The 26,194-nt window shown below is 39.6% G+C and overlaps 1 protein-coding gene across 5 annotated transcripts in view; it reads left to right on the top strand.

Moving 5' to 3' along the window:
- WWP1 (WW domain containing E3 ubiquitin protein ligase 1) overlaps window positions 1–26,194 on the top strand; it is a 60,268-nt gene continuing 34,074 nt past the window's right edge. For 2 of the 5 annotated variants that reach the window (XM_054190853.1, XM_054190857.1), the window contains exons 1-3: window positions 2–638; window positions 20,850–20,940; window positions 24,598–24,736. In XM_054190853.1, the coding sequence (XP_054046828.1) occupies window positions 20,871–20,940; window positions 24,598–24,736 (209 nt within the window). In that variant the 5' untranslated portion in view covers window positions 2–638; window positions 20,850–20,870. Of the gene's footprint in view, window positions 639–20,849; window positions 20,941–24,597; window positions 24,737–26,194 lie in introns of those variants that run through there. The other 3 variants (XM_054190855.1, XM_054190854.1, XM_054190856.1) reach the window with 3 other exon arrangements.

The following is a 26,194-nucleotide window of genomic DNA, read 5'->3' as shown; positions in this document are numbered from 1 at the left end:
GGGGCGGGGGGGGGGCAGCGACTTCCAAAAGCCGCCCTTCCCAGCCCCAGCGCCTGGGTGCCGTCCGCCGGGGACAGCGCGCTGGGGCTTGGCCCCTCCTCCCCTGCCGTCGGAGGGGTTGATTCCGTCCGCTCGGCCCTTCTCCCCGCCGCTGCGCCAGACTTGGTTCAGCCCGGGGCAGGCGCTAGGAATAAGCCCTGTCCCCTTTGAAGAGGCTCGGTTCAGGCTCCCCTTCTCCTCCACCTCCCCGCCCCGCTCCCATCGCCGCTGCGCACTACTCGGTTCCGACTGGGCCCTCCCGCCCGGGCGGCGGCGGCGGCTCCCCGAGTTCTTGCTCTCCGTGCTGGCCCGGCCGTTGGCGGCGGGAGCAGCAGCAGCAGCAGCAGCAGCAGCAGCAGGAGGAGGAGGAGCAGGAGGTGCAGGGGCGGCCGCGGCGGGAGGGGGGTTGTTGTGCAGCAGCCGCCGATGCCGCTGTGAGATGGCATCATTCTGCGCGGCGGCGGCGGCGGAGCGCGGTGCGGAGGGGTGAGGAGCCGCCGCGGCGGCGAGGAGGAGGAGGAGAAAAAGAAGAAGAAGAAAAAGGTGGGAGGAAGGAGAAGGAGGAGGAGGCGGCGGCAGCTGTGAGGCTGCGAGCCACGGTAAGGAAACAAAACAGGCTGTGCCGCAGCCGTTTAGCTTTGCGGTCTGGCCCGGCAGAGCCCGGCCGGCCTGAGGAGAAAAACGGCTGCCGTTTTTTCCTCGCTCTTCGCCGCCGCCGTCGGGCCGCGGGGGCGGCCAGGGCAGTGGGGTGGGCTCTGGACGGTGCGAGCTGCCCCTGTCACTGAGGGGCGGGGAGGAGGGGAATGGGCGTGGGGGCTAAAATGGCGAAGGGAGCCGTAGTAAGGTCTCGGTCTGCCTTTTCCGGCACTTCAACTCGTTGCACCCCCATTCCCCCCCAGGCCCGGAGGCGGGGTGGCGGCTGTTGCTTCTCCTCTTTCGGTGCCCCCATTTGGTGTCTGGAGGGTTGCTGTGCTTCCCTGTTTTCTCCTTCCCCCCTGGCTCATGTCTGGAGAGGGCTGAGGGCCTCCTGGCCCGCACCTGGCCAGGGGAGGGAGGGTGGGCGCTCTGGGGAGGTGTGGGGGCAGGAGAGGGGGAGTGTCGTGGGTGTCCGGTGACAGGCGAATAACCTTGTTTATTCCTGTCCGCGGCCTTTCGAGTGGGGGTGACTGAGGGCCGAGTCCTGACCCGTGTCAACGCTGAGGGGATTGCGAGAGGCATTAGTGACCGGGAGCCGGCGAGGCAGCTCCGCGGCCGGCCCCGGCCCGCTTAGCTGCGGGATGAAGGCAGAGGGGAAGGATGTTGCTACGGTTCGGGTCACCTTCCTTCGGTGAAACTGGGGAGGGAGGAGGTGAAGAGCCGTTTCCCCTCTCTAATGAGCTGCTGTCACCCCTCAGAGCGTGTGTAGTGTGCCTCCTCACAAGAGGTTATGGTTGCTGCTCAAGTTAGACATGTCCGCCGGTCTCTCTGGGTCCTCTTAGTGTATGTATTGCAGAGCAGACTGTGTGGATTCAAGACCTCGAAAGCCCTATTTGTGTCGTTTATCTTTGTTTATGTTGTGGCAAAATGTTACAACTCGGTGTAAGTGTTTATTTACTTGGTTTTATTTGTAGTCCTCTTAGTTTTGGAACAATACCAATTCTCATGCCAGTTTAACTAGGATGATCTAGCTCTGCTTTCAGATCTATAAATGTTTAAACTGTACATCAAAGAGAGAAAAGGACTTAACACTATCTGATCATTTTAATGGGAGCTCTTAAGGTGTATGGGTGAAACTGTAAAAAGAGGTTTTCATATTTCAGTTGTATTTTCACATGGCACCTGGGTCATATAGAAAGTCATTGGGATATTTTGCATTAAAAAACCCTATCAGGTTATGCAAGTTTAATAACACTGGCTTACTAGGCGATACTGTCACTGACTGCAGGTGGCTGGGTTATATATGGTCATACGCGTGAAAGACAAGATGGCCTTCATAGTAATAACAGTTTCCCTTTAAAATCTATATTCTAGTTTAATCCCTTTGTGATGTAGAAACAAACTGGTTATTGTTGGGCTTTGATAATGCTTCACTAACTGGGACTGGCTTATTTTTACTTTTAATTTTGTATCCTGCCTTATCTGAGTCCATGTTAGTCAAGGTATAAACTGAATTATTATTTCTCATTGATTGTAATACTTACTAAAGAAATCTTGCATAGAAGAAAATCTGAATGATTTTTCATCCTTTTGAGAAAAATTTTACAGTTATAAAAGAACAGATTATCTGGACTCTTGACAAGGAGGTGTCCCTGCCCATGGTAGGGGGGTTGGAACTAGATGATCTTTAAGGTCCTTTCCTACCCAGACCATTCTGTGATTCTATGATTCATTCTGTGACAAAGATGCTTTCAAATTGGGCAACTAGGAATACTTTCACCTGATGTTGCTTGTGAAACTGGAGGTATAGAATCCTTCTGTCACTTCTTTGGTGTGTATTTTGAACTATATTTTAAAGGTCTGATCCTATAAATGCGTTTAGATTGTGTAACTGTAACACTATCAGTAGTCTTTTTCCAATGAGACTGTAGAATAATTCCCTTAAATGCATAATTGTACTTGAAAACATGAAAGCATTTTTACATAACCCAGGACTTATTTAATCTCTCAGCATGGGATGCCCTGTTACCAAAAAGATATGGATTATTTTTGTTGGAAAAATAATTTGTTTGTTGCTAAACGTCAGTGAACAAAACATTGTAAGTCAGCCTTTGTGTTTTTGTTAAAGGGTTGGCAATACAGTTTAAATAATCACCTGTCTACAAGGGCTTCTTAAATTATGGGGAAACTGACAAGAGTTCAGAGCCAACCCCTTTTCCTGGGTCTGTGGAACCCTTGGAAGAAGGAGGAATGTCTGCTAGTTCTGTTGCTTTTCATTTTTCTTCTTATCTTTCCATATGAAGTTGGAAATTCTGATAAGTTGGGATTTCAACCCACTTTCCTGCTTTGAAAGAACATGTGTGGGGAAAGAGAGATTTCTCCTGGTATTTGGATACCAAGAAGAGTTGAGGATAAGGATCTATGATAGGAAGTTGATACTGCATTCAGTTTCTTCATGCTTCAGTATTCCTAGGCCATAAAAACACTAGACTTGAAAACTAAGGTACCATAATAAAAAAAATCATTACCTAAGTCACGTTTATTAATTGTAAATGGCAACTATTTATGCACTTAGAGTAAGCAGTCATTGTTAGTTTAAAAAACCCACAACCCAAATCCCCCCCTAAACCCCCAAGTTCATCCTAGAATTTAGTTGGGTGAAATGCAGATAGTGAAGTGAGAAGGTTTGGAGAGGGAATGGATAGACAAAAACAATAAAAAAAGGCTTCCTGCAAACTATGCCTATGTGATTCTTGGAAATTATTTTTAGCTTGGTTAAAAAGATTCTCTTTCTTCATAAAGACTGAAGAGAAGGAGTGAAGCTACTGTTAAAAATATATCGTTTAAGCTAGGTTAGTACTACTCTTACCTGCTTCTGCACAGTGTGACATTCACCTCAATTAAAAAAATATGTGGCTTTCTAGCTCTGTATTAATTGCATATGACTCAGTCAGTAGAAAAGCTGCTTCATTGTGCCGTCCTGTATGAAAGTCTGTAAACTGGGGCAGGGCTTCCCAGTTTCTATGGTAGTGTTGGATTAACCGCAATCCTGTCATTTTTGCCGTCCCTATGAAACTTGTAAACCACAACTGTTGAACTCTTCCTTTGAATTCTGATTTGCGCAATGTATGGCGATATTCTTCTGTATTGCTTTGGTATATGTACACATGCAGAGGATAGGAGTTGGTTACATCCAGGTCCTTCTTTAACATTTATTTTCTTTGCATCAGTAGGCCACTTTATTTCTCTGTGGGTGCGTTAGTTCAGATTTATCATAATCTGCTGACATTCTCCTGTAGTGAGATAAAATAGTCATAGGTAAGGACCATTAGAAGTATCAGAGATCTCACTTCTGTTTTCTTGAAGGAAAATTATATGGCTGGTGAGAGAAATCTCCTCCTCATCATCAGCAGGAGTTGGAGTGTCCAGAAGAGGCATTCCAAAGGCTTGTCGAAAAGATGTTATGAGTGGTGCACCCTCTTTTTTTTTTTTTTTCTTTTTTCCCCTGTACAACAGTGATGTGGCATGGTTTTTGCTAAAATTTGCTACAGTACCTTTTAAGACCAAGTTTTTGTTCTTAGTTGCTTTCTGTAAGTGAAAAGTTCTAATTGCTGCTTATTGGGATATGTTTTTGCTGTGTTTGAGAACCTAATAGTTTAACCAGAAGATACTCAAGTTTATCTCTGTTTTGCAAGTGTAGTATTGCCTTACAGAGGAACAGGAGAGATTCCAGGGAAGCTATCAGCTGTCAGAGTTACAGTACATCAGAATTATTTACCTGGGAGAGTGCTATGGTTTGTGCGTTGTTTTTTTGTTTTTGTTTGGTTTGGTTTTTTTTGTTTCATTTTTTTTGTTGTTCTTTTTTTTGTTTGTTGTTTGTTTTTTAATTTCGTAGCATTTCAGGGCAAATATGTCGGGGAGACTTCTATCATCCTGTTACGTATGGGTCTTAGTAGCTACTACACAAGTAGTATGTAGTATGAAGCAATTAATCATTGCGGATTTCCATGACTGTATACTGCTGTGGTTCTGTAACAGCAGATATATGGCAAACAAATTATTTTAATGTTGAGGATTGTGTAAGTTTGTAATCTAGTGTACAGTTTGATAATTCAGTATTGTCAAAAAAGCACTTTCAAAGTTATATTTAAAGAGAATATGGATTTGGATTTAACTTATAAATTCTACTGACTTTGAAGAATAAACTGAAAGTTACTTAGCTGGTTGTGTTACTTTATAATGGCTTGACTAAAATAAAGTCTTTAATAAAAATTGGAGTGAAGCATGTGTTTAACAAAGCACTATACATTCTTGGGCTTTTGAAACTTTTTTTTATCAATCACAGTTTTTCTTATTGCTGGATATGTTAGAGGTGCTTATGTTCTGCTTTAAGTGACTAGGGTCTGAGGGTACTTAAATGTAACCAGTTCAAAACCTGAAGACTTCTTAACATCCTCACTGTTAAGGATGTTAATGTGGAGTGATGTAACTTGTACAGCAAATAGTTTTTTCTTTTGTAGTGAAATTCAGCCTCTGATGTCTAATGCAAGGAATCTTTCATTGGCTCAAATCACTTCAGAATAATTTTTTCAAATATAAATATCTGTTACTAAAAACACAGTAGGACATTCTTTTGATTTGTCTTGTGTGTAAATGGCATTGAGAACACAAATACACGTTTGTAACTGACCTTCTCAAATAGTTCTAATAGCACCGAATTACTCCATCTACTTTTTTCTGTTAGGATGTGAGAGCTATCTTGCTGAAAATCATTGTGGAGATGGAAGAAAACAATTTAAAAATGACGAGAAGAGGATGTCACATTTTAAAAATAAAGAGCAAAATAACTTTGTTTTACACATTCAAGTATCTTCACCTTACAGCCTGAAGTGGGCAGAAGAGAGCTCTTGTCTGTGCTTCTGTGAGTGCAGACAAAAAAGTACATTGTGCACACATTTTCTAGTTACTAGGGTTTCTAACCAAGATTTTGTGCTATAAGCATTTAAATGGATCAGGAGATTAGCAGGAGAGTACTTTAAAAAACAAACAAACAAAACCTTTTATCTGTTCCTCGTATAGGTGGGTGAAAAATATGAGACAACTTTGCTTTGTATGTGCTTTTCAAGGAAGCCAGTGATTTCTCAGTATAAATCAAAGGAGTTGTAGTTTTAGAATAGGGAAGAGTAAACAGGAAAGATAAAGTTCATAATCTGTAAAATTACACAACATACTTAGGCATCAGAAGTGAAAAAGAACACATGTCCAGTTTTGAAACAGTGCTTTGCTAGTACTTGAGGAATTCAGTAAGCTTATTTGGGATTGTTTTTTTTTTTTGGTTGTTCGTAAGCATGAACTAAAACTGCTGAACAGATCAGGATACATATGCCTTAAACTGACCATGTTTTTACTAACTAAAGAAAAAGAAAAAAGTGTATTTTTGACTTCTGGATGCAAGTTACAAGGACAGGAAAAAATTCAATTAGTATTGAAAAATTTGGTGGAAGACTCATATTTGTGTCATTTAAAAATAAAATAAATCTCTGACTGAATGTCTTGTGAGAGATTGCTGACAAAGCTATGTTGTCATGGTGAGTAAAACTGCATTGTTAAGGGAATAGCTATGGGGAAGAAAACTAGTTGGAGTCTTAGTTTGTAACATGTCAACAAGACTCTTACTAATGAACTGGCAAAATCTATAGGTGGTGAAATTATAGATTAAGTGGAAACTTCAGAGACATGTAACAGGGGCTAGTTTAATATTTGATTTTTGTGTTAACATACAAGACCTAATGCATATTGGGAGGAGTAGCTAGAACTATTCATCAAGATGGGGTGTAAATTAAGTACTTGGTAACAAGAGCCTGATGTAATTACGAATTGCTTTATGAAAATGTCCCATTGGGAATGGAATAAAAAGTAAATATTGAAATGTAGTAAGAATATAACATATACTAGCTTGCATACTATTCTTAGTTTAATTACATCAGTGTATTTGTAAACTGCTAAATGTTACTGTTGTATGGCAAATGGTTCTGGTACTATGTGGAGACCTCCTTGCTGTAGCCGTTCTACAAACGGACTGTTGTGTTTCTTTCTTGTTTGTATTCCATCTTTGATCAGGAAAAAATAACTGATTCAGAAGAAAACTATTAGATTAGTACTGCTCCTGTACTAATAAAATGGAAAATACTGTTTATTTTTAGTGTAAAAAGTGAAGGGAGAGGAGGCCTCCAGCAGAGGCCTACAGAACCTGAATAGAGTACGAGTAAATTTCAGCCTGTGCTTTAACCTTCTTCCATACAACTAAACAGGGAGGTGTCAGAGCACACTTAGAAAAGCTGAGTAGGGTGGTCTATCAAGAAGTAATTCTTAACAAGATTCAGTTGGGATTGGCTGATGTATGATTCAGTATAAGGAATAGATTGTTATACAGACAAGGAGAAAATCTCTTACTAAGTAATAGGAATTTTAATAAAAAAAGATTATACAGATTGTACTTCAGTGCATAAACTAAACATTTTTAAATACTTCCTGTGACCAAGTTAGTCTAGAGTGCCCACTACAGCCTTTCTTGGATTTTTTTTTTTTTTTTAACTACCAGGGACAGCTTGTTTTCAGAGTTGGTTGATGTTCTTATCTATTTTGAGTAAATCTGTGATGCTGTTGGTTCAGTTTCAAAGCTTGAAAAACCATAAGAAATTAAAATTAGATTAAATAAATCTGTATTATCAGAGACATACACTTTGGGCTTATTTTTCTGCATACTTGAAAATTTTGTGTTTCAATCCCTCCCTGTTAACGGAGGGGAAGTAAGAACAGATGTTTATTGACACACACACACACACCCACCCCAGCTTAAAAGCTGATGGTTTCAAACATTGATATAAAAGATGTAGGAGTAGAATAAAGAACAAAACAGACAACATCATCATGCCACTGTTTATATCCACAGTGCATTCCTATCTTGAATGCTTTGTGCATTTTTTTTTCATCTTTTCCACTTTCCATCCTGCCTCAAAAGGTACATGATAGACCTGGAGAAGGTACGAAGAAGGACAGCAAGAATGACTGATTTATAGGAAGAAGGCTTATGACTAAGGATTCTTAATACTCTTCAGGCTGGAAGACCTGTGTGATGACTGTGTCATGCAAGTGGAGGTGATGTGGATAAAGGATGCTGAAGATGCTTTTCCCTTTTTGTCATTCCTCTGTCTCTAATATCTGCCCTCAAAAGCTCCTCAAAAATGAATATGAATAAAGGAAATGTTTTTGAAAATTGACTTCTTTCAGTGGGGAGTTGGATGATCTTTTCTGTACGTTTTTGTAGTTACTTGGTTTCAAGGCAGTGTTGTTCTCAAGAATTGGCTCTTAATGATTTGAGGTTATATCATAGAATGGTATGGGTTGGAATGGACCTTAAAAGATCATCTAGTTCCAACCCCCCTGCCATGGGCAGGGACACCTTCCACATGACCAGGTTGCTCAAAGCCCCATCCCACCTGATCTTGGACACTTCCATGGAAGTGGCATCCGCAACTTCCCTGGGCAACCTGATACAGTGTCTCACCACCCTCACAGTAAAGAATTTCTTCCTAATATTTAATCTAAATCTTCCCCTTTTCAGTTTAAAACTGTTACCTCTCGTCCTATCATTACACTCCCTGATAAAGAGTCCCTCCCCATCTCTCTTGTAAACCCCCTTTAGATACTGGAAGGCTGCTATAAGGTCTCCCTGGAGCCTCCTGTTCTCCAGGTTGAACAACCCCAACTCTCAGCCTGTCCTCATAATATTGTTGTTCCAGCCCTCTGATCATCTTTGTGGTCCTCCTCTGGTCTCAATCCAACAGGTCCATGTCCTTGCTGTACTGAGGACTCCAAAGCTGGACATAGTACTCCAGGTGAGATCTCATGAGAGTTGAGTAAAGTGGTAGAATCACTTCCCTGGACCTGCTGGGCATATAATTTAGTCTTTAGCTTTTCACCAGAAAGGATACTGACCCTCATGAGAATACATTTTTCGTCTCTATCTGCTCACCTAAAATGAAAATAACTAATATTTCGAACACTGTGTTACTACAACATTTAAGTAGTTTTCTTATAGCCCATTGATTACTTCATAACATTCAGTTAAACGTAATAGGTATTCATGTGGTCCAGTATTGACCCTTGGGAAGTAAAGCTTTGGGTTCTTCTGGTAAGACTTACGTGTTACTCATTTTCATGTTCTCAATTTGCCGTTTTTGTGTAGTTAAGTTCTGGAATCAGATTAACTCAGATTAGAATTGTATTGGAAAATAACTAGTAGGAGCAGGCAACTCTTTGTTTTAGTGAGAATTATTCATCACCTGGGAGCCTTACAAAGGATCGGGTTGAGTCAGGTTGAATTCTTTAGCACTGTAGAGACTGAAGGGCTATTTTTGAAAAGATAAATGATAATGCTTGTGTGAGTGCTTTCAGGTAGTAATAGGTAAGATAAGTGCAGTCTGTGGTTGGAATTAGGACAGACATGTTTTAGTTCTTTAACAAGAGATTGACAGATGGAAAGAGGCTTGCATAGCACATTTTAAAAAGCAAATATTCAGAGAAAAGAGAGTACAAACGCAGTGAATTCTACTTACACCTCTTTGAGCTATTTTTTGAGGTAGAGTTACTGTGGAGAGGTGGATCACATCAAACCTCTTCCTGCTGAAAGATGTGCAAAGGCCCTTTCTGCCATTTTATGCCATAACACTGAGTAGGTTTCTCTTCCCCTCCTCTTTGAATTGTTGTCAGAACAATGGTGAGACTGGAAGACTATTTTCTGAGGCAGTATTAATCTGTTTCCCGTTATTGGTATTCCTTAATCATGGTGTCTTCATATCTCCACAAAAAACCAAGATGGAGGGTGTAATGGAAACAGCAGCACTCTTGGTTAATATCTTTAATGTTGTTTTTGAATTTACCAGTTTGTTAATGTTGCTGTGACTGCAGCAGAAATGGGCTTACAGTAGTCATGGCTATTGTGACTAATAAGGTGGTGGTGACAGGCATGAATTCTTATGAGTGGATTTTATAAGCTATCTGAACACTCTTGGTATGTGCTCAGGCTGCCTGCCCGTACTGAAGCCCATACTTTTCCATGGAGATATTTAATATGGAAGTGCCTGCATGTAACTATGGAAAAATTTTCTTTTTGCAGTGTAGGTATACTAAAATCTGCCCATATTTTAGAGCTGTATCTTAGTATATTACTTTACGTTGCTCTTGGTGCAAGTCTGATAAACAGTAATTGATATCAACTGCTAGGATTATCTATATCCGAAGGCAACCCAGAGAGACTAAAAACTAGTGTGTAGCTAGCGTAATTATGTATCTGGCAGATATGACGGGTATTCAGCTGAATAGTTAAATAAGGGAGAAAATACTCTTCTCTGATTTCTTGATGTATGTGTTAGAGTGTCAGCATTTAACTACCATTGCGTTCTTCAAGCAACCTGGAAGTTGTTTATTTATTTCACTGTGCGTGTGGTCCTATATGTAATACACAGAGGAGGCATTGTGATATTTTTCATTATTTGATATTGTAGTAGGACCTAGAAGCACCATCATGATTAAGATTCACAAGCCAGGTGTACTCTCAATATTTTGCCGGTAAGTTGCTCTGTGAGCAGTGGAACTAGACTTCATACAAATTTCTCTTACATCGCAAATCTCTTCCCCCTCTGCTGTTCTAGGCCCTTCTTACTTGTAGTAAAAAAGCCACTATTCACAGCTCCAGCTCAGACTGATTCAGAGCTGTGTCTGTAGTGATTGCATAGCCTTTGAGCCAGGCAGCATGGGTAGCTTGAGTTCATGCTGTAGCCCTCTGCTCAGCAACCACAGGAAATTGTGTCCTTTTCCTCTGCCTAGCTGTTGATTTTCATGAAGCTCGTGGAAACTTAGTGTATCAGAGGATGTTACTTCTCAGTTTATTTTAACCGAATCTGGTGGTGAACAGATTCATTTAGAGGGATGGAGACGAAAGGAAGAGTTGGAAGAGGCAGGTGGACAGTATGAACCATACATGTGATGTTTGCTTGGGAAACCAGGCTAAAAAGGTCTTTGCTAGTCTAAGTATGAGGCAAACCAGAACAGGCAAATGTGTGCAGTGGAATCACAGTATGTCATTTGTTTGGACCTCCTGCATAACACTCTGAAAAACAGTTGTTGTTTTGTTTTTTTTTTTTAAACCTCTGTAATTGTATTGTATTTTTTTCTTAGACCCTAATATGAGGCTGGCAATATATTGTAGATGTTGTAGATAATGCATGGATCAGTATTGCAGCATCTGAAACAATTGTCAGTGAATGTGCTTGAAAAAATACAGAAAATGAAATATTTTCTTATTTAGGTTTGTATTAGGTACTCCATACCAATATGAGTGGACACATACTTGTTTTCTGGAGTGGAGGGTGGGAACTGCATACAGGTTGGCTTAAGAAAGATAAATACATCAATGTTTGTATCAAACCTGTTGCGTGAAGAATATTAGAATGTGTCTAAAGGAGGGCAACAAAAATGATTTGACTTAGAGGGCATGACTTACGAGGAGCAGCTGAGGATATTCGGTTTGTTCAGCTTAGAAAAGAGGAGGCTGAGGGGTGACCAATTCCTTATGAGGGTGAGCGGAGAAGGAGGTGCTGATCTCCTTCTGGTATCCAGTGAGAGGTTGTGAAGGAATGACTTAAAACTGCATCAGGGGAAGTCCAGATTGGATATTGGGAAAAAGTTCTTTGCTGAAAGGGTGGTCACGCACTGGAACAAGCTCCCCAGGGAAGCAGTCATGTCCCCAAGTCTGTTGGTGTGCAAGAATAGAGTAGAACAGAACATTTCAGTTGGAAGGGACCTACAATGATCATCTAGTCCAACTGCCTGACAACTTCAGGGCTGACCAAAAGTTAAAGCATGTTAAGGGCATTGTCCAAATGCCTCTTAAACACTGACAGGCTTGGGGCATCAACCACCTCTCTAGGAAGCCTATTCAAGTGTTTGACCAGCCTCTTGGTAAAGAAATGCTTCCTAAAGTTCAGTCTAAACCTCCCCTGGTGCAGCCTTGAACCATTCCCACAAGTCCTGTCCCTGGATACCCAGGAGAAGAGCTCAGCACCTCCCTCTCCACTTCCCTCCTCAGGAAGCTGGAGAGAGCAATGACGCCACCCCTCGGCCTCCTTTTGTCCAAACTAGACAAACCCAAAGTCCTTAGCTTCTCCTCATAGGACATTCCTTCCAGCCCTTTAACCAGCCTTATTCCCCTTCTCTGGACACTTTCAAGGACCTTCACAACCTTAAATTTTTGCGCCTGGAATTGCACACAGTACTCGAGGTGAGGCTGCACCAGTGCTAGATCCAGCGGGATAATCACCTCTTTTGATGGGCTGGTTATACTGCGTTTGATGCACCCCAGGATGTGGTTGGCACTCTTGATTGCCAGGGCACATGGCTGATTCATGTTGAGCCTGCTGTCAGCCGGCACCCCCAGATCCCTTTCTGCAGGGCTGCTCTCTCTCAATTTATACTTGTGCCTGGCATTACTCTGTTCTAGGTGCAGAATCTGTCATTTGGACTTTTTAGATTTCATCCCATTAACTGTTGCCCAATGCTCCAATCTATCTAGATCCCTCCGTACGGCTGCCTGTCCCTCAAGAGAGTCAACAGCACCTCCCAGTGAACTGAACTGGCCCTAGAATTGAGCCTTGAGGAATGCTGCTAGTGACTGGTTGCCAGCTAGATGTAGCCCCATTCACTACTACCCTTTGAGATCTGCTTTTCAGCCAGTTCTTCACCCAGTGCACAGCGAACCTGCTTATCCCACAGATATCCCACAACTTGTCCAGAAGGATGCTGTGAGGGACAGTATCAAAAGCCTTACTAAAATGCAGACAAACTACATCTGCTGCATTGCTTTCATCCATGAGGCAGGTGACCTTATGAAGGATATCGCATTAGTTAAACAGGACTTTTGCTTTGTTAACCCATGTTGACTATGTCTGATGATTGCATGGTTCTTTAAATGGCTTTCAATAGTACCCAGTATGACAATCTCTGTAAGTTTTCCAGGAACTGAGGTTAGACTAACAGGTTTCCTAGGTCTTCCCTCATGCCCTTCTTGCAAATTGGAATAACGTTGACTGGCTTCCAGTCAGCAGCGACCTCTCCAGACTACCAGACTTTTCGTAGATGATCAAGAGGGACCCTGCCATAACATCCTCTAGCTCCTTCAGTACCCTGTGGTGAATCCCATCAGGCCCTAGGGATTTGTGAACATTTAGCTTGTCCCTTACAATTTCAGTGTCCGCAGATGGAAAGTTGCTGTTGCCCCACTCCTAGTTCTCCAAGTCAGGGGACGGGGTAGCCCAATGTTATTAAAGACTGAGGCAAAAAAAAAGGCATTGAATGCCTCTGCTTTTTCTCCATCCCTATTAGTCAGGTGACCAACTTCAACAAGTATTGGTTAAATGTTTTCCTTAGACTTCCTCTTGCTATTAATGTTCTTAAAAAAGCCCTTGTTGTCTGACACAGTGCTGCTAGTTTCAAAGCTAATTGAGCTTTGGCCTTTTGTGTCTTCTCCCTGCATATACAAAGCACAGCTCTATAATCTTACTGTGAAGCCTGACCTTGCTTGTAGAGATCGTACAGTTTTTTTTTCTTCTGGAGCTCCACAAGGAGTTCCCTGTTCAGTCAAGCTGGTCTTCCATCCCACTTGCATGACTTAACAACATCCTAGAATTGCCTGCTCCTGTGCTTTTAAAAAAAGTGGTTCTTAAAAACTGACCAGCAGTTGTGGACTCTTAAGGCCGCACAAGCAGATTCCCAGGGTACTTTGCTGATAGCTCCCTGAATAGCATAAAGTTTGCTATTTTGAAATCCATGGTAGCAACTCTGTTGACCTTTTTTCTCATTACGCTGAAAATTTTAAACGCAACCATTTTGTGATTACTATGGCCAAGACAGCCACCTACCATTGCATCTCCCATGAGTCCTTCTCTGTTCACAAATAATAAGTCTAGGAGGGCATCTTTTCTCCTTGGCTCATTGAGTACTTGTGACAAGAAGTTAGATTCCACAACCTCAAGAATTTTCCAGACTTGCTTGTCACAGCAGTGTGGTATTCCCAGTTGATGTCTGGAAAGTTGAAATCTCCCATAAGGACAAGGGCTACTGATGCAGAGATTTCTCCTAATTGTCTATAGAATAACTCACCAGTGCTAACATCTTGCTTGGGCGATCAGTGGTAGACACCTGCTACATCTCCTTTGTTTCCCATCCCCCTAATCCCCACGCAGAGGCTCTCAACCACATCATCACTAACTGTAAGGGCTGTGCAATCAAACCTCTCCCTTACATACTTCTCCACAACAACTTCACCTTGCCTGCCCTGAACAGCCTGTAGCCCTCCATCCCAGCACCCCAGTCATGGGCCTCATTCCACCAAGTCTGGCTAATACCAATGATATCATAGCTCTGGGAACTGACCAATGCTTCCAGTTCAAGAAGTGTTCAGACAGTGCTCTTAGATACATCATTTAGCTTTTAGGTTGCCCTGTGTAGAGTCAAGTGTTGGACTGGATATTCCTCTTTGGGTCTCTTCCATCTCTGGATGTTCTGTGATTCAGGAAGAATGGCAGTTTGCTTTCCTGTTCACATCTATGTAGGTCTGCTATAGGGTTGGCAACTTGAAACTTGAAACAAAATATTTGCAATGTATCATGGATGTTGAAGTATCTCTGGAGAAGCTGGTAGTTGTCTGGAAGAACTAATGGCTTGCCTTGCTGACAAGGCCTTATAGACCCTGGAGAGGAGACTGCTAAAGCTGAAATTCTACTAATGTCAAAGCAGATCCTAAGGAAGTCGCTGGCATAACTATACACATCTGTATGTGCTGTGGGCTTGGTAAAAACTTGGGAAATGAAATGCTACTCTGTCCCTTACTGTTTTGGCTGGCCTGAAGTTTCACACCAAAAAGTGTGGTGATGATAACAGAAAGTATGAGGAGTTTTGTACAGGTTTATTCACCTCTGTTTTGACAAAGTTGGATTTACTACTTAACATTTTTGGGTCTTTTTTCAGCACTCTCAGCCTTAAGTAATTCCTTTTTTTTTAGAGAATGCTTGTAAGCTACTTCTATGAAAGGAGTGAGGGATATTGTCAGTTGAAGATGGTTTTGGTAGTACTTTCAAGAGGAAGGAGCAAGACAATCTGCTGGCAGTAAAGGACCCGGGGCATTTCTGATGTTAGTATTTATACTTTGTAATAAGGAAAAATAACTAATGTCAGTATTGTTATTTTCCCATTACTCTCCATAGAACTATTTATTATGTTAATTAGCCATAGGTTTTAGAGTTTCAGTTCACTTATTTCTTGCCCACTGTATCCTTCTTCCTTCAGCCTTTCTCACCTTTTTGCTTGGGGCGGGGGGGAATATCTTGAATAGATGAGCTTCCTTGTTTTTTTTCTTTAAAAAAAAAACTGTTGAGGAAAGATTTTTCTGCATTTCCATTCTTTTTGGAAGATATGCTTTGATGTAGGAAAAATAATATTTATGGCATTACGGTGATTTTACCTAGACAACTAAATTCTTACTTATACTTAAAGTAAATTGAATTCAAGATGTTAGTGGGGAGCTTAGTAATATTTAGGCGTTTCGCTCATCTACTTACTTTGTCCTTGCTCAGTGCGTTCATGCAACTACATCTCAAGTTTTCTTATTTCGATTTTGGGCATTCAGGAAGACTTTTGATTCAACAGTGCTCCTTCATGGTGTAATCTGTTCATGTTTATTTTTTTTTCTTCCCTTATGCACCATGTTCTATATTATTTCTGGAACAGAATTGTCACATTAGCAAGAAAATAAATCAGGGGTCATTAAAACCCCATCAGTAAACCCAAATACATTGTGATTGAATATAACTCATTATTACAGTTATATTTATTTTCTGTTCAGTCTTCTCTCTGTGTCAGATGAAACTGCAGTCAGTTTCAGCTGAGGGACACAGTGGCTTGTGAAATTCTCTACCACAGCTTTATGGATGGTTTCTGAGTTCCTGGCTGTGTCATTCTGTTTGGGTTTGGTTTTGTTGTTGTTGTTTTGGTTTTTTTTTTCGGTGGGTTGACCTGTAGGTAACTGGTGCAGGGGCAGCCCACACTTCTTGGATAAGTATTCCCTTGAAGCTTTCCTTATTTGCAGATCTTCTGATTTAAAGTTAAATTGAAAAGCCATGCTGTGTAACTTCTTTTTTTTTCTACAGATTTATCATTCTTCCTGTATTTTAACTGCTTTGTGTGATAGGATTTTCCATCTGTTGTGAAATTATGTCACAGATAATTAGACCCTACTATCTTAAACTTGGTACAATTCTTTTTGTTTTACTTCTGGCTTGACTCTTCAATTACTGAATCAGAGCATCAGTCAATTTATAAATATGTGTTTACTGCTCCAGCGATACTTTTTAACTTTCAGCTTCACAATCCATCATTTGTTTTCAATATAGCACAATGGTTAACAATAACAGCATTTATGAATTTACACTTCTGTGAAGAATTTTCTCTAAGTCTCAAAATGCTAGTAAAACACCAGAAATAAAGACAACCACGCTAGTGGTATTTCATTAATTTATTTTTCAGTCTTTAGTAGACGATGTACTTATTCATGGAGTTTAAGCAGGTACATATTGAATGACATTACACATTTGGTAATGAATGCACCTGGTTGAGACTTACTGTTGTGCTATATTGAAACAAATAGTGGTTTTTTTTTTGACATACAAGTTAATGCAGTATTTTGTTTACAACATACTAAAAATTTGCAACTAATTGTTGCTGTGTAGATGTACCTAGGTGTACCATATTGGCAAGAATATAAGATAGGCTTCTATTGTAGAAGGATGTTCATTTTACAGGGACAGAAACAGAACATCAGGCACTGTTGACATGGGATGCAGTCATGTAGTTGTTGCAGAAACATGCAGCCCCTTAGCCAACCTGAAGCCTAACTTTATTTTGTCTCCATCCTCAGTTGGGATCTCCCTGGCATTGTAATAACTTCTCCCAGCCATCATGGTAATTTTTTTCCTTCAAGGGCAAAGATGTAAAGCTAAATGTAGGAAATTGTCATTTCCCTGTTATCAGGAGATTGGCAAAGAAGTGTTTGCCAAATGCAGTTAGCAGCAAGCAGAGCCAGAAACTCAGGTTGGGGCAGGTGGTGTGCCTTGCAGATAAGTCAGCACCGGAAACCTGAAGTCTGAGTAGATTAGGCAATGAACTGTCTACCTGAGGACTTTGACACAGATTATTTCTTTATTTCTATATTTCTATATTTATTTTGCTTTGTGCATGCTAGGAGTAGAGTTAAAAAAACCCACAAAAACCAACCATCCATCCAACCAACCAAATAAATCCTCCCAAACCCCCTAGCATTTTAGATCTATGCAGGTTGAGGAATAGGAGGAAAAAAAACCAGTAAAAATAATCATAATTTGTCAGTCATAAAAGTATGGCTAAACTAATTTTTTAATGTATGATTAGAACTAGATTACAGATCTTGGGTTTTTTTTTGTGAAGAATTTGAGTTTACTTGCCACAGAATTGATTGCATGTGTTGCTCCTTTGATGTCTTCCGTATCAGTGACCTCCAAAGCGGGGGTGCGCAAAACCGTCAATTGAGGTGTGGGAAGAAAATATTAGGACTTAACATTTTATCTGAAAAATAAGAAAGAAATTAAGCTCTGTTTAATATACGTTTTGACACTGGCACCATCACTCAAGTCTGTATGTCAGATTGTCCTGTGTCGTGTGTGGTTCACTAGGTGTCCTGAGGGTGGATATGGTGTTTCTGAACATGTTGGGGGCTTACAGTAGCAGTTTATATGTGCCCAGTTAGATGGATTTTTGGATTGTATTATCTGGTTTTAATTAAACTAACCCTCACAAAATGAGTAAGTGGCCTAAAAAGCTCCTGCAAAGAGACCACGGGTTGAAGGTAATAATAATGTGAGCACAAGTGAGCAACAAGAACATAACAGAGCTGACACTTCTAGTATGAGCTTCTGATCAGCTGCATTATGAGGTAAAAACAATGGCAATTAGATCTGACAAGGTGTTGGCCAAAAAAATTTGGGTTTATCAAGAAAGCTATTTGAAATATGGATATACATCCACTATTATTAATGATGAACCTGATGAACTCTTTAGAAGCCTCTTTTGAGGTTTCTCAGTAGCAAAAGACATAGAAGTCATGTACTGTTGGGGAAACATTTTGATCTTCCTGCTGCAGTAAAAATGTCTGAAATAATACATGGAAAAGAATACGGCGACAAATTAAAATGCATTCCTTTGTCAGCAGACATTGTTGGAAGATGTCTGGAAAACATTGCCAAAGATTTGAAGAAACAAATATTGGAACAAAATGCACAGTGTGGGAGCCTTGTTGTACAGTTGGATGGAAGTACAGACATTTGTAACGTGGCTCAGCTTACGGTAGTTGCTAGATGCTGTGTCGATAATGAAATACACAAAGATCTAAGTCATTCAGGAAAGATGTACCAGAGAAGATACATTCTTAACAGTAAATGACTTCTTTAACAACAACAACATTTTTTTACAATGTAAAAACTGTACAAATTAACCGCTGATGGAGTGGCAGCTTTGACTGAAGTAAAAAAAGATTCTGAGGTAAGGTTACAAGGAGAGCACCACACATGGAAGTGCTGCATTGTGCAAAGCTGGTGAGGGCTCTAGACCACAAGTCTTGTGAGGAGTGGCTGACGGAGCTGGGGTTGTTCAGCCTAGAGAAAAGGAGGCTGAGGGGAGACCTTATCACTCTCTACAACTACCTGAAAGGAGGTTGTAGCCAGGTGGCAGTCAGTCTCTTCTCCCAAGTAACAGGCGACGGGACAAGAGGAAATGACCTCAAGTTGCACCAGGGGAGATTTAGATAGGATATTAGGATTGGATATTCTTCACTGAAAGGGTTATCAAGCATGGGAAGAGGCTGCCCGCGGAAGTGGTTGCGTTGCCATCCCTGGAGCTTTTTAAAAGATGGGTAGGTGTAGTGGTGAGGGAGATGGTTTAGTGGTAACTTGGAAGTACTAGGTTAACAGTTGGACTCGATGATCTGAAAGGTCTCTTCCAACCTAAACTATTCTATAGGCAAGCAACAAGGAAGCTGGAGCCAAAAGTGCACAAATTGCTGCAGGATAACATCAATGTGGTTAATTGTATGAAAACAAGACCTTTAAAGAGTAGAATCTTTACAATAGTTTGCAATGACATGGGGAGTGACCATGAAAATCTTCTGTATTATGCAGAGATTTGCTGATTATCGTGGCAGAGTGCTTGGAAGAGTTGTAGAGCTTAAAGATTACTTACACGTTTTTCTTTTACAAGACGACAAGTGTTCTGAATTTGCTGATCTGTTCTGTGATGACAATTGGCTGTCAGTCGTACGCTGCCTAACAGGTATTTTCAAAAAAATAGACACTTAATGTGTCCCTTCAAGGTAAAGGTGATATTTTAACAATGAGCAAGAAAGTGTCTGCCTTTTGAAAGAAACTTCTGCTATAGAGAGGGCATTTTGAAAAAGGGTGTTTGGAAATGTTTCCATCATTTTCTGATCTTCTTGCCAGAAAAGATGGGTGTCATCTATAAAAACTCACATTTATACACTTAAACTTGGAAACAGAATTTCCTCACCTGTTAAAAGTGTTCCAAATGAAGAGGTTCAGCGGATTTTCAACCCATTTGTTAAAATATAAAAATGCAACGCCTTCCATTAGTTTGCAATAACAACTGATTGACATCAGGAAAGATGGAAATTTACTGGCCAAATTTCAAGAGAAACCTATATATAATTAGTGGATGGGAATGAAAAATGAGTGTCACGATTTAATAAGTGAAGCCAGCGATGCACTTTCATTTGGATGTACGTAGCTTTTGTAAATTGTCTTTTCCAGCTATGACAACCTTTAAAACCAAGGATCGAAATAAACTGAATTTAGAATCAGACTTTTAAATCACTGTATGACAAAGTGTTAAGCCAACATTTTAAAAAATGATGAAGCATATTCAGTCACGTGGCTCTCACAGGAAAAAAAATATTAGCGAGGGCAAAAAGGATTTTTTGTACCATTAATAACAAAAATTATTTAAAAATACTGTTTATTTCATCTTTATCTCATCCTTTTTAATTTCTATTTTTAGATGTTTTATAAGGTACACAATACATTAATACAGTAGTACTAATATAAATAAATATACACATTTGGGAGGGCATGCTCAAAAATTTTTTACTGATCAAAATTGATTTGTACACAATCAAAAAGGTTCAGTGACAACTGTTACCATATTATTATTGATTCCAATTAAAGTTCACAGAAATTAATATAAGTTCATCCAGATCATGGAAAGTGTATTTTAAATATTTGTGTTATTTTCTCATGAAAAACAGGTGTCTAGTAGAGAATATTTTACTTTTGTAAATATTCCCCCAGCTTTATGTGGGATGTAGTAATCCAGGAGGACGGGAGTGATGTCTGCGTGTCCTTCAAGTGCTGGGATGCCCAAGCTACGATGAGAGCCACGCTATTTTAGTCACCAAATGATGAGATGCGGTGGTCCTTGTAAAGTGTTTACTGTCTCAATAGATGAGGGGGGTGATTTGTGGGTGGACAACAGGGGCATAGAAAGCTGATTGCAAATCTAGGGATAGAATTCAAATGTTGTTTGTCTGAATCACTTGCATTATCGCTTGAGTGTATCGTTCTGGGGACAGCTTGATTTTGAAGCATGTAAACATTTCAGCTGTTTTGATCATTTGAAGTTGTTGGTGCTTAGCTCATCTGAAATCAGATCATAAGCATACCTTCTGGAGACAGGAATAATGATATATCACAACTGAATTTTTTTTTTTTCTTGCTTTACACAGTTGTTCTGAACTGCATAAAATGTATGCATTACTGGAGTGTTTTGGCATCCTCAAAGTTAACTTGGGACAAATTTCCAAGTAATTTTTATTTTAACTGGTGATATGGAATAATGTGTTCTGCCATACCTAAGTAACATTTGGTAACTTGCTTATTAATTGAACATTTTATTTAATATTTTTAACTAACATGCAGAGATAACTACTTTTTAATAAGCTACCTATGTGCTTTTTTTTTTAGGCTAAAGTCTAAACCTCTGACATGGCCACAGCCTCACCAAGATCTGATACAAGTAACAACCATAATGGAAGATTACAGATGCAAGTAACAGGCAAGTAGTGATTTGTATAATGGGGATTTTTACAGGAAAACATATGTATCCTAAAAAAGCAATCTTTGAAATAAGTGTTAAAAATGCACGAATGTAGTTAATATTTTAATTAATAACTTTAATCTTACAGTTAAAAGTATGACTGTAATATGTGTAGATGAATTGAAGCTTGGTAAAAGTTATACAGTGAGTTGGATGACAGTGTTTAATGATCTCTTCAAATTAGGAAAAAGAAAGAAATTCAGTAAAACAGTAGGGACAAATATAAGGAATTTTGCTTGGGAACAAATAATTAATGGCACAAATTCTGCGTAGGGAACATATATTATTGAAATCCTACAAAAAAGATAGATGGTTGTAGTGAACCCCAAGCTGAAAATGGGTGCAATGTTACAGTGAAGCTGAATAAGAACCGGAGGAGGTTACAAAATCTGCTAGCCCATCAAAAGATTAAGGTCTTTGATTACCTATCAGGTAAACGTCTTTTGAGAATAACACAGGTATTCTGCATTATCCTCAGGGCAGCAGGCTTGATTACACAGCCGTATGGAATAATTTACTTTGGAAGGGATCTTTGGGGATTTCCTAGTCTACTCTTCTGCTGAAGGCAGGGCTACCTTTGATCAGGTTGCTCAGGATATTGTCCGGTTGAATTTTCAGTATCTCAAAGGCTGTAGATGACACAGCTTTCCTGAGCAGCTTGTTCTGGTGATAAACCTCATCACTGAGAAAATGTTTTTCCTTTTATCCAATAGGAATTTACTGTGTTGCATCTTGTGACTTTTTACTTTTTCCCTTTTGCTGTGCTGGTTCTCATAGTTTGGGGCAGATTTCAGCCATTTCAGTATCTGCTGGAAGGGAAACACAGTGGGCTACAAGCAATTCTGGAAATTTCTGATTGTGTTAGGGACACTTTTTTCAATAGATGTAGAACAGGCCAAGTAGGTTATGCATTTTGCTACTCACGGATAAGAACTGGTCAGGGATGTGACTTTTGGTGTCAGTCTTAGCTGCTCTTTCTGTGGCATGGCAGAGCAGAACAAAGACTTGTTGTAGTCCAAAGATAAGAAAAATACATCTAAGTAAACAAGTTTGATAGCTAATTGTGACAGTGTTAACAGTAGTTAAAAGTGTAAATGTTGCCATCAAATAGTTCGATATTTTGCATAAATATATACACACATAAATGTATGTGTGTGTATGTATGTATGGAAGTATTATTTTACCATTGATAAATAACTTGAACTTCCCAGGGATCCTGAGAAACCTGGGAACTCTGAACTAAGAATGAGTGCATGACCAAGAATATATTAAGGCTATCTTGAGCAAAATTTGGAAAAAACATGAGTAAGGTACCATATCTTGAAAAACGCTGCATCTCAAGAAAGATACATCGTGCTGGATGGTCCAAAGATGGCCAGGTTATCTGAGAAAAAATACATTGTTGGAGAGTCCCCCAAATGGGTAGTTTATCAAATTAGATAAGAGAGGAACGTTACAATTGATTAACCTTGTATATAGATCACATAACTTGATAATGTGATGAATCATCAAAACTGCCAATAACTAATAGCATAGGTGGAGCCACCTGTAGTTTGAGTACGTATAACTGTAACAGAGTTACACAAATAACCTGTAACTTCAGATCTGTATATGCAGAAATTATTATTTTGATATCCTGTACTGTACCGCTCCTTATGCAAGTAGTCTTATAATTTTCTGGCACCGGAGCTTCTCTTGACTTCAAGAGACGTGGTTCAAGGATTGAAGTGGGAAGAAATCTGTACAATTTTTGGGGTTTGTCTTCTGAAAGTTTAGTTCTCTAACCAGTCTTTGTTGCAAGATCAGAGGAACGCCAGTGGCAGTACAGGGAAAGAATTAGGAGACAGAGGAACGTGGGACTGTAGTATTACTGACCTACACTGGTTTATGCTCAGATTAGTTTATGCTGCTGTAGGATCTAGACTTATATTTCAAGAACTATACTTAAAAAACACTTTTATAAAGGCAGCAAGTAGCATATACTCATTTTGTAGACAAGGAAATTCATATGGAGTGGTAAGTTGTTCGAATTTGGACAGTTATGGCATGTTGCTGACAAGTTTTGCCATTAGTATTTTTTCAAATATACTTGGCAACATATCTTGTGGTGTTAGTTCTTTTTGAAGTCTTTTGCTAGTATTTGTTACTTACTTCTAATTTTTTTAAAAGAAGTCCTAACCAAAAAAATGATAATGGTCTCCTTCCGCCTTTGGGAACCGAAAACTTAATGACTTAAAACATAATCAGACAAAAAGGGGGAAACTAAAAGGAAGCATCAATATTATGACTAAATACCTATGTTTTAACAAATACAGCAGTTGCATTTAGAAAGCAAAGTATGGAGGAAAAAATGTGGAAGAAACAGAGATTGTTAAAGCTTAAAAAATATATCATGATTTTAGATGAAAAATATGACCCATGTGTGGAGTTATGTTTTTAGTCTTCTACATTTAATCTTTTATCATTCTCAAGGCTGCAGTTCATTTTTATGATATGTGATACATGACTTAGGCTGGACTTTTCAAATGTGAGAGTTAAGTGTGCCCCTTCTAATTGAAATTAAGTAAAAGTCCATGGCTAATGCCTTTAGAATCTTCTATTTTTTGTCTCCCTTTCAGACAGTTTAGTTAACTTCCACTTGTTTTTGAATTAGCAAGTACCATACAGAAAAGTAACAGGGAAGAGTTATTTCCAAGTGTTGAAAATACTCAACTTTGCTTTAATTTGAAAGTGAAGGGAAATGGAATCACATTGAAGTATGGGAGGAATGAGAGAGAAGCATAGGCAGCAGGTAGGTACAGCTGTGAGTCCATCAGTGTGGTCTTCTGAAGACAACATCTGCCTAAAATAGAATTTAAAATATTGGCAGTTAGGCTGCTATTGGCTTTTATAGTGACTTCTTCAGCTAGGTGAGGAAGTGGGAGAACAGATTTATGTTCAGGAGCACTGAACATGTCATTCGGAGGTAAAAAAGCTTCTTTCGTCATTTGCCATTTCTTAATTGTTGAATATTTAGCTGAAATGTTAAGTGCATCTGCAAAGCTGTTTAAATAGGGGAAATTTGAGAGTTTATTTCTTACTTTAACAAACTGGTGTGTTAAACCATAGGTTAACCACAACAGGTATTAAAGGCAAGGAAATGAGCTCTGTATACAGGCTTTGCTATACAGGGACATTTTGAAATAGGCCTGAACTGAATGTGCTTTCATAAGTACCTATAATAAAAAAAAAAATAATCTGCCTGATAATGTCTTGGATGTATCATACTTAGGTATTTTTCAGTTAAGGGAAAAGTAGGAAGAACAATGAGAAAATAAACAAAAGAAACCACATGATTTTCAGCGTTTATGCCTGAAATAATTGTTACGCTGTGTCTCCAACCCATCCTGCCAGTACGTGTTGAAGAGAATGTGTCACACTTAGTTTCAACTATCTGACAAAGTAGCTTTTGAAAATAAAAGTTACCATTTTAGCATTGACCTCTTTATGTTCAGCAGAAGTAGAAAAGGTGAGGAATAACATTGCCGTGCTGTGTTTCATAAACTGTGTAGGGAGTATATTTTCTGTTTTTCAGCAACAGTATGCTGCTATAGATAAAGCAATGTATTTTCTTAGTTTCTAGTGCCAAACTGAAACGGAAAAAGAATTGGTTTGGAACAACTTTCTACACGGAATTAACTGCAGATGGAGAAATTAAGAAAACTGCAAAATCAAGTAGTTCTTCAAATCCAAAATGGGATGAGCAGCTGACAGTGTAAGTAGATTTTTTTTTTGGTTGTTTAATACTATTTATTAGGCAGACATTGCAGGTAAATATTTACTAAGCTTGGCTGCCTACGTAGTTTTCTCTATCTGTTGATGACTAAATGCAGACATAAGATGACATTTATCTCAAATGAATTTTTTTTTCTCAATTCTTAAAACGTTTTGAGACTATTTCTTTGTACAGAGAGTGTTCCTTGCATACTGTTGCTATACATGGTATACTCTTGATAGTTGTGAGTACTGTTGATCACTCGAGTTTAAGATTCCTCTCCAGATGTTACTAATTATAACCATGTCATTCTCAACTTTAAAGGAAAAAAATCTCAGCTGGATAAGTAGTAGTTATGAGGAAGGTCACTTTTTCCCTTAAATTTCCTAATGAAGGGATACACACAGAGAACAGTATACTGCAGAGTGACCTTGCAGCTTATCCTAATATTTGATCTTTTTAGCCTACTTGTAGTTGGATTTAGTTTAACTATGCTACAGGTGTAGATACACCTGAATATAACTCTATGAAGAACTGGCAGTCTTGCACTGTGCCACTGGCTAGAATGCTTTGTTGTACAAGCAGGATTGTACTGCTTCACATTTGGGTCTGGAAACAGCATAGCTACTATCAAGTGGCGTTGAGCACGGGCCAGTACATTTTACAGCATCTGACCTGTCTTTGTGCAGTAGCCAGCTTTGTTAGTAGTAGGAACAGCGCCAGGTTCCTATAACTGACAGTGCTGGAGAGTGGGGAGAGGTACAACATACCTAACGTTGGGGAATTGTTTGCTTGGGAACACTTACTTATTAACTACAGACCTGGGCTGAAGGAAGTAGGGTATTCCAGTGCCACGTTTCTCAATGTTTCAGGTTTAGTAGAGATTAATTAGCCCTTTGCAATATTACAAGGAGAATAATATAGTCTTGAACCTAATGATGATTTCCAGGAGTTATTATTAGCACAAGTACAGAGCTATCAGGATATTCACAGAGACCAGAGTTTCTGTTGAGGGTGGCAGGTTTGGTTTGGCAGGATTTGTTGAGCTGATAGAAATGAGGTAATTTGGTATGCACAGCACAGCCAGACAGACTCATTCCATCATCAGTATTACTTACTTAGGATCATACCCTTATATATATAAGGTATTCTGCCCCTTTCTTTTTCTGGCTATTGGAATGGTATCATTGCTTCAGTTGCCCACTCTATTTGAGGGTAAGTGAGCTCTCTGGCTTACCACATTCCCCTCACTTCTATGGGTCTGCATGAGCACCAGCAATATATTCTCTGTGTGTAGGTGGTGTTTTTTTTCTTTTCTTTGTCGAGCTGATCTTTTAGTAAGACTTCCATTAGAAGGTAGCCTGTTCAAAATAGAAAACTATATTAGCTCCTGGGTTTCAGCAAAAATTATCCATGTTGTCCAACACGTTCAAGTGACTATAAAGCTATCCCTGTTGT

This window comes from Rissa tridactyla, chromosome 2 (genome assembly GCF_028500815.1).
Source record: "Rissa tridactyla isolate bRisTri1 chromosome 2, bRisTri1.patW.cur.20221130, whole genome shotgun sequence".
NCBI classification, from domain to species: Eukaryota; Metazoa; Chordata; class Aves; order Charadriiformes; family Laridae; genus Rissa; species Rissa tridactyla.
The sequence above is the reverse complement of the archived record's forward strand: the minus strand, read 5'-3'. Positions and strand labels throughout refer to the sequence as shown.